The sequence below is a fragment of the Vombatus ursinus genome, unplaced genomic scaffold, assembly GCF_900497805.2.
Source record: "Vombatus ursinus unplaced genomic scaffold, bare-nosed wombat genome assembly UNPS02014809.1, whole genome shotgun sequence".
In the NCBI taxonomy this organism is placed as follows: Eukaryota; Metazoa; Chordata; class Mammalia; order Diprotodontia; family Vombatidae; genus Vombatus; species Vombatus ursinus.
This window is the reverse complement of record NW_020954587.1, coordinates 19,865,118-19,879,448: the sequence shown is the minus strand read 5'-3', so window position 1 is coordinate 19,879,448 and position 14,331 is coordinate 19,865,118. Positions and strand designations below refer to the sequence as shown.

The window sequence follows — 14,331 nt, the reverse complement described above, 5'->3', positions numbered from 1 at the left end:
TCGAACTCTACCTCGGACCTGGACCTGGGTAATGGGTGAAGGAGCTACCAAATAGCACCCAGTCCAGCACCCAGTGCTAGCACAAGGAGCCTCTGTAATACCTTTCTAACCGGGAGTTTACTCCCCTTACAGCTATTGGTACTTCTGCTGCCATGGCCCTCCTACCCCACACCATGAGTGCTGTCCACTGCTTCCCCTGTCCAGGCTCCCAGTCAGCCTCCACCCCAGTGTGCACAGTCAGACCTCTCTCTCATTCTTCCCAAGATGTCTTGGGCTGGAAAACAAGATACTATAATTTATTTTAAGTTATCCCACTCAAAATTTTATTTGAGGCGTTTTTCAAAAGTTGGTTGGGTTGGGAAAAATCAGGAGAAATGCTCAATTTCCTCTCCATATTGGCTCCACCCCTGCTTAAATGTTCTAAATGAATTTCTTTATTGCTAGACTGCTTGAAATGTATCATACATTCTGCATCTCTGATCAATCAATTAATCAATAAGCATTTGTTAGGTGAGCGCTATGTGCAAAGCAGTAAGAAACACCAAAAAGGCAAAAAAAAACCCCCCAAAAAACCCACCTGTCCCTACTGTCAAAGAGCTCACTATCTAATGGAGGAGAAAACACAAAAACAACAACTTTGTACAAACAAGATATATACAGCACATGGAGAAAGGGTATGAGCAGTTGGAGGGAAGAAGGAAAGTCTTTACCTTAAAAGTGGTGCTTGAGCTATGCCTTGAAGGAAGTGAGGGATTCTGTGAGCTAGAAGTGAGGAGCGAGCATCTTCCAGGAATGGGAGATGGCCTGTGCAAAGGCCAACCCAAAGTTGGGAGGATGAGTGCTGTGTATAAGAAATGGAGAAACGAGACAGTTTGGCAAGGCCAGCGAGAGCAGAATGATTAATAATGTATAATGAGGCCAGAAGGATAAGACAAATTAAACTTAAAAGTTGCATTTTGCCTTTTTCTTCCACTTGAAAAATTTCCTGATTTTTAAACATGAAATTTAAGGATAAAAATGTCTCATGGACAGATATTTATTTGTCATATTTAAAACTAAAATGTATTTAATCACAACTTATACTTCAAAAATAAATTATGCTTAAAATACATAAACCCTTAAGTCCATAGAAAACTGACTTTTTAAAAAATATGCATTTAAACTTATCTCATTCACTAATTGTTACTGAAAGTATCCATTTCCTTAACTTCAGGCAATAGATAAATACTGTATCGTACCAAGAAAAAAAAATGCGTACTCTGGTCAATTTACTTTAATAATTTATGGCTGAGGGAGAAAAAGCCAAGGTGACTGAGTAGCAGGAAGACATACAGCATAAGCTGCCCCTCCCCCCAAATTCCTTGAAGAAGACTTGGAAAGCACACCAGACTGAAACCTTTTGGCAAAATCCAAGAAAAAGTCAGAGTGAGTCATTTTTCCTCCAGACATAGAGGTCTGACACTGAAGGGATCTGGCCAGGAGCCTGAGGGAGAAGCTGGAAAAGGCACTAAGTGACAGCTTTTTGCCATTACCTAATTTCTGGTGTAGGATAGACTGAGGAGGGAACATGTGCCCAAGAGGGGCATTCTAGTAGGGACCAGTGGAGGCCCTGGGCAGTGTATTGAGAAGCAGGTTCAGAAGCTAAGCACCAGCAATGTGTCTCAAAACTCAAAAGCAAAGCTGAGCCATAGTTGTAGTCTCTAGCCCAGTCTGATGCCTGCAGAGAAATAATCAGGGCAAGAATCTGAGACCAAAGGCAAACCTGCAATTGTCATTGTTAACAGGCAGAGCTTCTCAGTAGGCCGCTGCTGATCTCCTCCAAACCCAGGTAGGTCAAGAGCTTGCCAAAACTCAGAACAGAGGGTAGTAATCATACATTTCCCTGGATCAACTGCTTTAGGAGTGTTGAAAAGTTGCAGATCTTCAGCCTGAGCTGTCCTTGAGAACCTGAAATAACGCAACTCTCAATACCCAAGAAAGGAGCATTAGGGCCAGCCCAGATATGTCTTCCAGATGTGCTCAAAACTTTAAAGCACAAACTGGAGGAATGAGCAAATGAAAAGAGAATCTCACCATAAAGAGCTATTATGTTACTAGGAATGCTCAGAACATAAACCCAGAATCAATCAATAAACATTTATTAAGGTCTGGGATACAAAAAGAGGCAAAAGACAGTCCCTTCCCTCAAGGAACTTACAATCTAATGGGAGAGACAATATATAAATAAGTATATACAAAGCAAGCTATGTACCAGATAAATAGAAAAAAATTAAAAGAGGGAAGGCACTGAAATTAAGAGGGATTGGGGAAAGCTTCCTGTGGAAGGTGAGATTTTAGTTGAGACTTAAAGGAATCCAGGGAGGCCAGTAGTCAGAGCAGAGGAGGGCATAGGGGATAACCAGAGAAAATGCCTAAAGTCAAGACATGGAATGTCTTGTTAGTGAAACAGCCAGGAGGCCAGTTTCACTGGATCAAAGAGCATTTAGTGGGGAGTAAGGTGAAAGAAGACTGGAAAGATTAGGTGGGAGATTGGAATTGGGGCAGGTAGATTATGAAGGGCATTGAACACCAAACAAAGGATTCTGGAGGCAATAAAGAAAGAACTACTGGAGTTTGTTGAGTGGGGAATGGGAGAGTGGGGAGTGACATGGTCAGACTTGTGGTATTGGAAAATCTCTTTGGTGGCTGAATGGAGGATGGATTGGAATGGGGTGAGATGATGCAGGAAGATCAACCAGTAAGCTATTGAAGTGATCTAGGCATGTGGCAAGGAGGGCCTATACCAAGATAGTAGCTGTGTCAAAGGAGAGAAGGGGGAGTGTTTGAGAGATGCTACCAAAGCAAAGTCAGCAGGCCTTGACAACAGTTTGGGTATGGGGGGAAAGAAATAGGAATCCAAGATGACTCCTAGGTTAAGAGACTAAAAGACTAGGAGGATAGTGTTGCCCTATACAGTAATAGATAAGGTAGAAGTAGGGGAAGGGTTTAGGAGGAAAGATAATGAGTTTCATTTTGAATATATTATGTTTAAGATGTCTACTGGACATCCAGTTCAAAATGTCTGAAACGCATTTGGAGATGGGAGGTTGGAGAAAGGCAGAGAGATTGGGGCAAGAAAGATAAATGTAATTACCATAGAGATGGTAATTAAATCCATGAGGGCTGATGAGATTTCCAAGTGAAGCTTGGGACAATGCCCCCTCCACCCCAAGAGAAAGGCCCAACTGTAGCATAAGATTAAAAGACAAGAAATAGGCTGGGAAAATGAGCAAACAACAGAAAAAGGACCTGACCAACCTGACCAAAGAAAGTTACTGTGATGACAGGGAACATCAAGACACAAACTCAGAAGACAACAAAATCAAGGCAACTACATGCAAAACCTCAAAGAAAATTGTGAGTTGATCTCAGGCCCTAGAAGAGCTCACAAAGGATTTTAAAAGTCAAATAAAAAAGTAGAGGAAAAATTGGGAAAAGAAATGAGAGTGATACCAAAAAATCACAAAAAGAGTCAATAGCTTGGCAGAAGAGACACAAAAAAATGCTAAAGAGAATATCTTTAAAAAAAACGACAACAACACAGGTTTGGCCAAATGGTAAAAAAAAGGCACAAAACTCAACTGAGGAAAATAATTTCTTAAAAATTAGAATATGGCAATCTGAAGCTAATGACTCCATGAGACCTCAAGAAACAATAAAACAAAATCAAAAGAATGAAAAAATAGATGAAAATGTAAAATATCTCATTGTAAAAACAACTGACCTGGAAAATAGATCCAGGAGAGATAATTTAAGACTAATTGGACTACCTGGAAGCCATGATTAAAAAAAAGGGGGGGGCCAAGATATCGTATTTCAAGAAACTATAAAGGAAAACTGTGCTGATATTCTAGAACGAGAAGGTAAAATAAAAGTGAAAGAATCCATTGATCACCTCCTGAGATTCCAAAATGAAAGTTCCCAAGAATGTTATAGACAAATTCCAGAGTTCCCAGGTGAAGGAGAAAATATTGCAAACAGCCAGAAAGAAACAATTAAAATATCATGGAGCCACAGTCAGAATAACACAAGATTTAGCATCTTCTACTTTAAAGCAATATGTAAGGAAATATATAATTAGTAATCATAACTGTGAATGTGAGTGGTATGAACTCACCCTTAAAGCAGAAGTGAATAGCAGAGTGGATTAAAAACCAGAGTCCTACAACATGTTGTTTACAAGGAATACACCTGAAGCAGAGAGAGTAAAAGTAAGGGACTAGAGCAGAATCTATTATGCTTCAGCTGATGTAAAAAAACAAAAACAAAAACAAAAAAACAAAAAACAGGGGTAGCAGTCATGATCTCAGACAAAGCAAAAGACAACATAGATCTAATTAAAAGGGATAAGCAAGGAAACTACATTTTGCTAAAAGAAAAAAAGGTACCCCTTAAATAAAGTAATATCAATACTAAACATGCACCAACTACTATAGCATCCAAATTCTTAAAGGAAAAGTTAAATCAGTTACAGGAGGAAATGGACAGTAAAACTATGCTAATGGGAGACCTCAACTTTCTCTTCTCAGAACTAGATAAATCTAACAAAAAAAATCAAGAAAGAAGCTAAGGAGATTAATAGATTTTTAGAAAAGTTAGATACGATAGACCATTGGAGAAAATTGAATGGGAATAGAAAAGAATATACCTTTTCTCAGCAGTATATAGCATCTATGCACAAATTGATCATGTATTAGGGCATAAAAACCTCACAACCAAATGCAGAAGAGCAGGAATATTAAATGCATCTCTTTCAGATCATGATGCAACAAAAATTACATTTAATAAAGAAAAATGGTAAGAGAGGGAAAGAATGTATTTGCAAGTAGGAGGGGATAGGATGGTTAGGGAAAATTATGTCACGTAATCAGAGTGTGTGAGTAAACAGCTATACAAACAAAGAGGAAGTGATGGTGAGGGGACTGGCTAACCCTTGAACCACACTCCTCATCTGTGTTGGTTAAAGGAGGGAAGAATACAGAGGGCAGAAATACATTTCACTCAACAAGGAAATAGGAGAGAAAGGGGAAAAGAGACATTAAGGAAAGGGAAAATTGAGGGAGAGATTAGTCCTAAGTAAAGCCGACTCTAAGGATATACAAAAACATTTATAGTTCTTTTGGAGGTTGCAAAAAAAATAGGAATCTGAGGGAATACCATCAGTTGGTGACTAGCTGAAAAAGTTATGGTGAATGAATGTGATGAAATATTAGTGCTGTAAGAAATGATGAAGAGAATAGTTTCAGAGAAACCTGGGAAGACTTGCATGAATTGATATAAGTGAAGTAAACAGAACCAAGATAACATTTTATACAATGACAACAATACAGTAAAGACAAACAACTGTGAAAGAATCAGGAACTGTTTAGTGGAATTACCAATTTATTGACTGTAATGTGCCAATTACCTAGCCAAATATTGTTGTTAAGGAGATGAGTTGATATTCATAAACTGAATAGAAGAACCTAGAGATTTTGAAATAATATTCCAAAGTTGTATGTGTGTAAGTATGTGAGTGTAGTGTGTGTGTTGCCCATGTAGGTTATATGTATCCACTTAGGTTTGCCTAGATGTGGCTAATGGAGGCATAGATAAACATCTCCAAATTCTCTTCTGTCCCTCTGCCCACCCTTTTCCAAGAGAGACCTTGATTCCTTTCAGGCATAGAACAATAAATTAGGGCCAGATGGCTGGCCACTCAGCTCTCATCATAAAGAGGTACTAGGCTAGAATTATGTCTATATTCCCTCCTAAATAGCATTAGTCCAAGGAAAATGTTTTTCTAGGTTCAAGTTGTGCTCCTGGTCACATGGGATGGAGCGTCTGAAGCTACATATCCAAAAGCTTCCTTCCTACCAAATTCCAGTTACACAAATACCATCACACATACTGAATAGTGAATAAACCTGTTTATCCAAGCAAACAAATCAGAGAAGTTATTCATAGATGAATACAGCAGACAATACACAGAGTGAATGAGTACTTCCACTGGGAATGAGGTATCTCAACTTGACTGAGAAAGTCCTTGATCTCACCCAAGGTGAAATTCCCTGAAGTCCCTCATGTATCAAGCTCAGAACAGGCACATGTGGGAGGTGCTAGCTGCTCTACGTGATATCTCCTTCCCAGAGTTTTCTCTCCCTCCAGGGACTTCTCCTTGAATAAAATTTATAATTGTATGCGTCTTCTCTGGAAGCTGGAAGCCAGAACACAGGGATCTCTGCCAAGCTTTCACCAGCTCTGCCCCCAAATAAGCATGCAGCATTAAGTGGTTTTTCTCTCTAACAAGGAGGAGAGTCTTAGGGAAATGTCATTCTTGAGCACCAGGTTCCATAGATACAGCTAACTTTTAATTATTAATCCCAATAGGGAACAGAATTGAAAAGTTTTTACATTTGAAAAATAAATAGAGGTAATTCCCAAAGTTACTTTTCTAAAAACCTGGCTTTTTCTTCCACCCAATATTGAAGCAGAATTGCTTACAAGTAGCCAAAGAGATTGATTTCACCTCTCTGATAATAATAAAGTCCGTAAATCTGTGATTTTATAACAGGTAACATTGAGTGGCTCCTCTACAGCAGGCTCACCATCCCCACTCAAGGAGAATTCATTCCTGACTGTTACTAAATGTTAGACATAAATGGAAGGTTCACTCTGCATTTAAGTGGAAACAAATATTTTTGTTCTGTTTTCTGGACAAAAGTGCTATAAACTCAGCTGAGAATGATGAATTCATTCATTCAGCAGTCACACTGATTTTAATATGAATTGCTATTTCCATAACTTCATTGCCGTCTTGAGAAATCAATTTGAAAATGATTATCATCGACCTTCTGTGAAATGCCAGACACCTGCTTCTTCAGCTTCTTTTGAATCCCACCTGGAACTGTTGTTTCCAAAAATTTGGGTTTATTTTTTCTGTTGATGAATCCACTTTGTAAAAGGCACTGAAGCACATTCTTGCTACAGTGTATCCTATTTTTTTTTCCATCAGTATAGATCACAATCTGATTACTTTTAGACCTGTACATGATACAGTAGTAGGCTAAGCTCTGTCTTCTATACAGTCTACACCTGTTTTATATAGAGTCGTAAAAAGGCTGAATGATATTATACATAAGAACGTCTTCAGGTGATTAAAGATGAACAGCTTTTGAACAGTTTTCACTCATGTCTATGAATCAAAGTCTTTGTTGTGAGTCTTTAAGAAAAAAAAAAAAAACCACGAACACATGAATACACTATTTCTCTCTTGCCTTGCCAGTCAAAATGCCCAAAAGTCAGCTAGTTTTTTACATCATTGCACCCAACCCTTATAAAGAGAAGTTCTTTATTTTTATTCATTTGATGAAATCCACAGATGGACTACACAGTTGTTATTATGTGCCTTAAAGGAAATGTTTTAGCATTTAGTTTCATTATATAAACACTCAGCAGGCGCTCTATGATGAGAGTGAATATGTGGGATAAATAAGGCTGATGGTGGTTCATTGTGCAATGCATTTTGATCATTTTAGTGGATTGGATATATTCTGCCACTTTTACAGGTTCTACCGCTACCATACTGCAGGAAGCCCAAATCCCTCTTATATCAAATGAGAAATGCCAACAACAGATGTTGGAGTACACTATTACTGAAAACATGATATGTGGAGGCTATGAAGAAGGAGGAATTGATTCCTGTCAGGTAAATATTTAAAATCACTACTTACAATTTCAGAATAAGTAGCTGCATTGTGTTTCTTTATCATCCAGAAAATAATAACATAAAAGAAAAGAGACCCTGAATGCCTCATCACTTTTTTTTGTCTTATTGAGCTAAGTCCCTACACTTTGGCTTGGGAGTGGGGGGTGGGGTAAGCCCGAGTTTCTGAACCCCTGAAACTGTCCCAGAGTTAAGATTGTGCTTCAGTTGCCTAAAAATAATTGCTGTTGGAAAATAGACAAGCATGCAGCTAAATATAGAATAGCAGGGAACTTTGTATAGCAGCTCATGTTAATGTTTTTCCTGGAGCCACTACAACAATCATTTGATTCAATGGTGAGTTGAAATGAAGCTTGCTCAAATAGTAGTGTGAATACTTGTGTAAAATTCAAAATCTTGTGATCTAGTTGTAATCAACTATGATTGTGACATATCTGTACTCTTTGCCCACCTATGGTTAGAATGTATCTGGCCAGGAAGGGCATGATTTAAAAACAAAGCATTCATTCACTCTCAACTATTTAATATTCATAATATAATAAGATATATTTTAATAATAAATGAATTAATAATAAATAAACTAAGATATTTGCTACTGATCAGCTACTAGCCAAATGCAAGCTATTTTCTAGGAGAAGGTAAGATACATAAGTTGGTGCCACCTAAACACAATAATCTAATATTGACTAAATTCATTTTGGTTTTTAGAATGCTTCAATACTTCAGTGGATTCATGAGCTCATCCAATGTAGATACTGCCTTCAGTGTTGCAAATCCCACCTTCTCATCCTGTGTGATTCTTGTACATGTTCTTCCACAAATTATCCTTAGAATATCTACCTTAAACTCCAGAGATCTTCTCAATCTTTTAATAGTCTGTGGATACTCTACTATTTGACTAATTATACATTTTCTGGATCATATCTTTTCTTAGAATCACATCATTTAAGAATTGTAAGGGCTGTCAGAGACTATCTAGTTCAGGAATTCTTAAATATTTTTGCATCATCGACTCCTTTGATAGTCTGGTGAAACTTATGGAACTGATCTCAGAGTATTTTAAATGCATAAATATACATAGAATTTCAAAGGAAACAATTATGTTGAAATAGTTATCTGAAAAAATTTAAAAATAAGTTCACAGACCCCAGTAATAACCCCAGATCTAGTTCAACCTATACCCACATTGATGAAATCATGGCAGTACTGAAGATTGGAAGTATAAACTAATCTACTATGAAGAAATTACCAGTGGAAGGGTTGTTTTGAGAAAAAAAGAACACTTTGCAAATTTTAAAGGGCTATAGAAATGTGAGATATTGTTATAATTATCATCATCATCTCCTGTTTAAGACAGCTGTAGGAACAAATACCTCTGAGGTTTATTCCAGAGCAGCAGTAACAGCATTTGTTGTATTTGCCAAATATCCTAAGTTGCTGGCTTTATGAATTTCATTATTGAATTTGTTTTCTGAAAACCTTAAAACTAAACTTAGCTGCCATATTTTAACTTTATTTTCCATTTCATTTTCTAGGGAGATTCTGGTGGGCCATTAATGTGCCAGGAGAATAATAGGTGGTTTCTTGCTGGTGTTACATCATTTGGATACCAATGTGCATTGCCTAATCGTCCTGGGGTATATGTTCGAATACCAAAGTTTGTAAAATGGATAAAAAGTTTCACCACATCTCTTAAGTAAACAGAAACATGCTGCCTTGATAGTTTCCTTATGCTATTCTAGTTTATACTTCAGATCTTCAATGTATGTACTCCCTCCCTGGATGCCTCCATGCCTTCTCCTTTATCATTTTCATCCATATCCTCCATAAAGGATGTATAGTTCTTCCCCTCATTTTGTTTCAATACTGTTGTAACATATAAGTTGTCACTCAGCACTCTTTGTACTTTCTAAATGGTAAGCCAACCTCCTTTTCTGGTCATACATGATTTTTTAATGTATATTATAAAATATTGTATACACAAGTTAAACTTTCTCTGCTTCCTTTGTACAAAGTCAGCATTTTCATTCCAGCATTTTCATTGGGAAAAGTAAAAACATTTAAGTCCACATATTAAAATGAGATCTACCCAGTTTTTGATTATGATCTAATGTCAGAACAGGTCCTCTCTGTTACCCTTATTTAAATAGAAGATAGACACATCTCTGTCAGTCTAAAATGTTTAGAAGCAAAACAAGTATATTTGTAATTTTTACATTATATCTAATCTAGATATAATATACCTACTGTCCTTCAGTCATTTTATCTAGTAATTTTTTTAAAAACTGATTAAAAATCTATTTTAAAATTGGCCAAAGGAAAATGCATTGCATCGCAAAGGACTTCATTAATACTATAGTATATGCTTTTAAAAAATACTATTGAAATTCACAAACTTCAGGCATATCAAAATGTACAGCAAATAATAAATGTGTAATATATTGATTTTTTCACATTACTTTAATCTCTTCTTTTTTCACCCTCTACCATCACCCCTCTGGGGAAATTTCTCCAATTCATACTGGCGCTTGTAGGTTGGGTGCCTAGAGTAAAGCCTGCTTCCTTGAATTTTAGGGTTATCCCTGTGGGTTACAACTAACACTAGAATCCACAAGCCCTTATAAGTGTGCTTCCTATTAACAATCAGCCAGTAGAATCAATTAACTCTTTAGAAAAAACATTTGTTAAAATGATAGCAAAAATGGTAGTTACAAAGTATTTCTTTCATGCCACTCACCAAAAAAAAAACAAAACCCACAACATGTAATATACTCTCCATCAAATATATAAAGTCTGTTGTGGGAAAAGTGGTAACAAATTTAAAGTATAATGGTTATGAGGCATGTGTGTAGTGAACATATGTGGCTAAGGTAATTCCTGACTGGCATTTCCAAACTTTAACATCCTTTCTTTCTTTGGAGAGTCTTTATGAAATTCATTATGGAGTAATGTCAGTGATGGGTGAATTCCTTCCACTGCTCATCTGGTCTTCATCCTGCCAGGATACAGTGTTTTAGTTGGACAAGTGGCTCAACTGGACTTACTACTCAAAGGATATATTATATCTATTGAATATGTTGGGCCAGGCTTCTTATTTGGCCAATAAACTGTCTCCTGACACGGCACAGGTGAACTGGGAAAGTCACTTGGACACTGGACTGGCTCCTCATAGGGCATAGGCTATCTGCTAGATGGGTCAATCTATTGGCTCTCGAAGGCTTGCTCTTCAATGGGCAGATACCCCCTCCAGGTTCAGGCGATGCTGGTTGCTCTTTTCAAATGAAGTATTGATGTGCTCTTTCAGAAATGGCAGAGCCACACCTGTCAATCTTAGCCTAAGATCAACATATACCTTGCCCCTTCTACACAGAGCCTTAACTCTGAGGTTTGTCATCTCCCAGGAATGAAGTAAGATAGATATACCCTCTCTGTTCTTGGTTAAGAGCTGGATTCCCTCAGTAAGGAAACCCACCTTGGATTATGGTGACTATTCAAGTATATTTCCCAGATTCCTATTGGGTTTTATATAGAATGAATAGCTTGGAACTTCCAAAGCACTGAGGCAATCTTTATCCTTCAGAAAGTACATTATCTCTTCTGTCTTTTTCATATGTAATTGAGTTATTTAAAGTCCTAGTATACCTTCCAAGGTATTAAATGTTTCATTTATATCTGTTGGAGCCTAATTTCATAATTTCTGTCTTTACATCTTCTGACTTTCAATTTTGCTTAAATCTAAACATTATACTTTTAGACCCAGGATTTGATTTAACATTGACTTGATTCAACAACTACTGTGTGCAAAATTAATGACAGATATTGTTGATGGATTCAGAGAAAGAAGAAAACACATAAGAAGCTTGTAATTTATGTGGAGAGTCAAGACTTGGATACATGAAAGAAAAATACATTGTCTTGAATGGTTACTTAAATGCCAAAAGTAAATGATGGAGTTGTTCAGAGAAAGAAGAATAAAATTTGTGGCTTTAGAGCTTTAGAAGAGTCCTTAAAAAGTATCTAGTTCCACTATTTTATTTTGCAAATGAGGAAACAAAGGCTCAGAGAGGTTAATAGGACTTCCAAGGTCACACATGTAGTAAATCTCAGGAGTTGAACTTATAATTCCATATCTAGAACTCATTTTATTACATCAAAACTTTTATGAAAAATGTAGACCTTAACCTAGATAAATATAGAAATAGAATATAGAATTGAACAAAATCAAGAGGGAAAGACTTTTCCAGATTGGATAAATATTATGAACAAACCCAAAGTTAATATTGAGAATGGTGTGAAAAGACTGGCCAACACAATGGAGTAGAAGGACACAGTCCAATCCAGCCCTACCCTCCACCAATTTCAAACAATTTAGAAAATGAACCAGATAGAGTCATAATTGAAAAAAAAAACAAGAAAAAAATTGAGTCATTTTCTTCCAATTCAGATAAAAATAGAGAGACAAATAGGTCTGTGACACAAGGAACAGGATCTAGCCAAGAATACTCCACAACAAGCATTCCATTACAGGGATAAAGGAAAACTTGCCTGTGGCTGTGCACCAGTTCAAGAAAAGGACCCAGATCTAATACAGAGGGATTTGACCTTTCATGAAATATAGAAATTGATGCTACCTAGCAGCTATGTCACTCTCCATTCACAGATCCAGTGCAGACTGAGAATGGGATCTATGCCTAGTCCAGGGCAAGGAGCAAGTACAGAAGCAAACAGCAACTGTGTGGCTCTGGTCCAACCCTCAGTTTGGTCTAAAGTTTACAGAAAGCCCAGACTAATGGAGAGCATGCAATTCTGTTACTCTTAACCTTCAGAGCTTTCTAGTTGCCGAAAGTGACTGTGTCAAATGGCTGTCTACTGGAGCTCCAATCAGCTCCACAGCTGTGTTCTCTGGACCAAATCCAGGTCTGGGATTTGCAGAGCACAGAGCAAGAGGGCATTATCTACAAGCAAAGCCTCAATGAAAAATAATTTGGGCACAAATTTAACTATAGTTCCTGGAAGAGATAAAGCAAGAGTTTTTTTTTAAGAGTTTAACCTTTTTAAAAAAAAAATAAAATAAGAGCACTCAAGGAAAGAATTGGGAAAGAGATGAGAGTACTAAAGGAAAGAATTGGGGAAAAAGAGTTATGGAAAAAAGAATTTGAAAGAGAATTGGTACAATATAAAAAACTTTATTCAAGCAAAAGACTTTGAAAATTAGAATAGACCAAATAGAATTTAAAAACTCCATTAGAATAGGAATATCAAAAATAAAGTCAAAAGATTGAAAAAACATAAGAAAATGTAAGATATCTCATATCAAAAACAAATTACCTGGAAAAAATCTAGGAGAGGTAATTTAAGAATAAATAGACTACATGAAAGGCAAGAAAAACTGACCAAAACTCCTTGAAATAGAATAAAGTAGAAATAGAAACCTGAAAAAAATAAAAATGAATTTTTTTCTAGCCATTATAGCCAAAATCCAGAGCTTCCAGGTCAAAGGGGAAAAAAAATACTTCATAAGAAAGAATTCAAGTACCAGGGAGCCACAAGTAGGATCGCAGAAAATTAAGCAGCCACCATTATAGAAGGGCAGAGTGCTTGAACTATGCTATTCCAGAAGGTAAATGATACAGATTTATGATCAACAATAACAATAACAACAATAACTTATCTAGTGAAACCTAGCAAAAATCTGAGGGGAAACAAATAGAACTTTAATGAAATAAGGGATTTTCAAACATTTTTGATAAGAAGACCAGAGTTGAGGGGAAATTTTGAAATACAAACACAAAAGTTGAGGTAAAGTAATAATAAGGGATTAAATAAGGACGAACTATTTACATTCTAATATAAGGAAATGATACAAGTATCCCCTCAAAACACTAATGTAATTAGGGGTTGTGGAGAGAGTGTAATATAGTGAAAACAATTTTACAATATATTTTAAAAGAAGAAATGAAATGGAGGAGGAAAATTAATACACTGGGGAAGGGAAGAGAAGGATAAAGGAAATTATCTCAAATAATTTGAGTACAGAAGTAGAATGCAAACAAGATTGAAGGAGTGGGAAGAGTGGATAACACCTGAACTTTACTTTCATCTGAACTGGCCAAAGGAGGGTTCATACATGCATCTCATTTAACTTTCAGTTTATGTGACCACTAGTATGGAAGACTAGACTTTTTTTTATCATACAGCCTCTCAAAAGTCTCTAAAATATAGGTCATGGGTCAAAGAAAAATCAACTTAAATTGTTTCTATGATGGGAACCATGTTCTGGGTATGGTACAGGGGATTTGGTACTTGAAAAAACTACTCTTCCTATCTTGGAAGAAAGTTGGAACCCCTAAAGGCAATTGGCACCTAGGGGAGTGGGACCGCACGGACGCAGGGAGAGATTGTGAGGCAAATGGGGAAAAGAAGGTAACCAGGTGAAAGAGTGTTGATCAGTGGTGGGCTGCATAATCATGGATGTGGTGGCCATAGGGGAGAGCCGGACAAATGGGACATTGTTCTATCTGTTGCCTACAGGAATTGGCATTCTTCTGGGAGTGAGAACCAATGAAAAAGGTGAATACACAAGACAA

At 36.9% G+C, this 14,331-nt stretch overlaps 1 protein-coding gene across 1 annotated transcript in view; it reads left to right on the top strand.

Annotated features, from left to right (window-relative positions):
* Positions 1–9,444, top strand: part of TMPRSS15 (transmembrane serine protease 15) — a 140,164-nt gene extending 130,720 nt beyond the window's left edge. The window contains exons 25-26 of the mRNA XM_027875468.1: positions 7,587–7,726; positions 9,280–9,444. Of these exons, the coding sequence (XP_027731269.1) occupies positions 7,587–7,726; positions 9,280–9,444 (305 nt within the window). The remainder of the gene's footprint in view (positions 1–7,586; positions 7,727–9,279) is intronic.
* Positions 9,445–14,331: the final 4,887 nt, after the last annotated feature.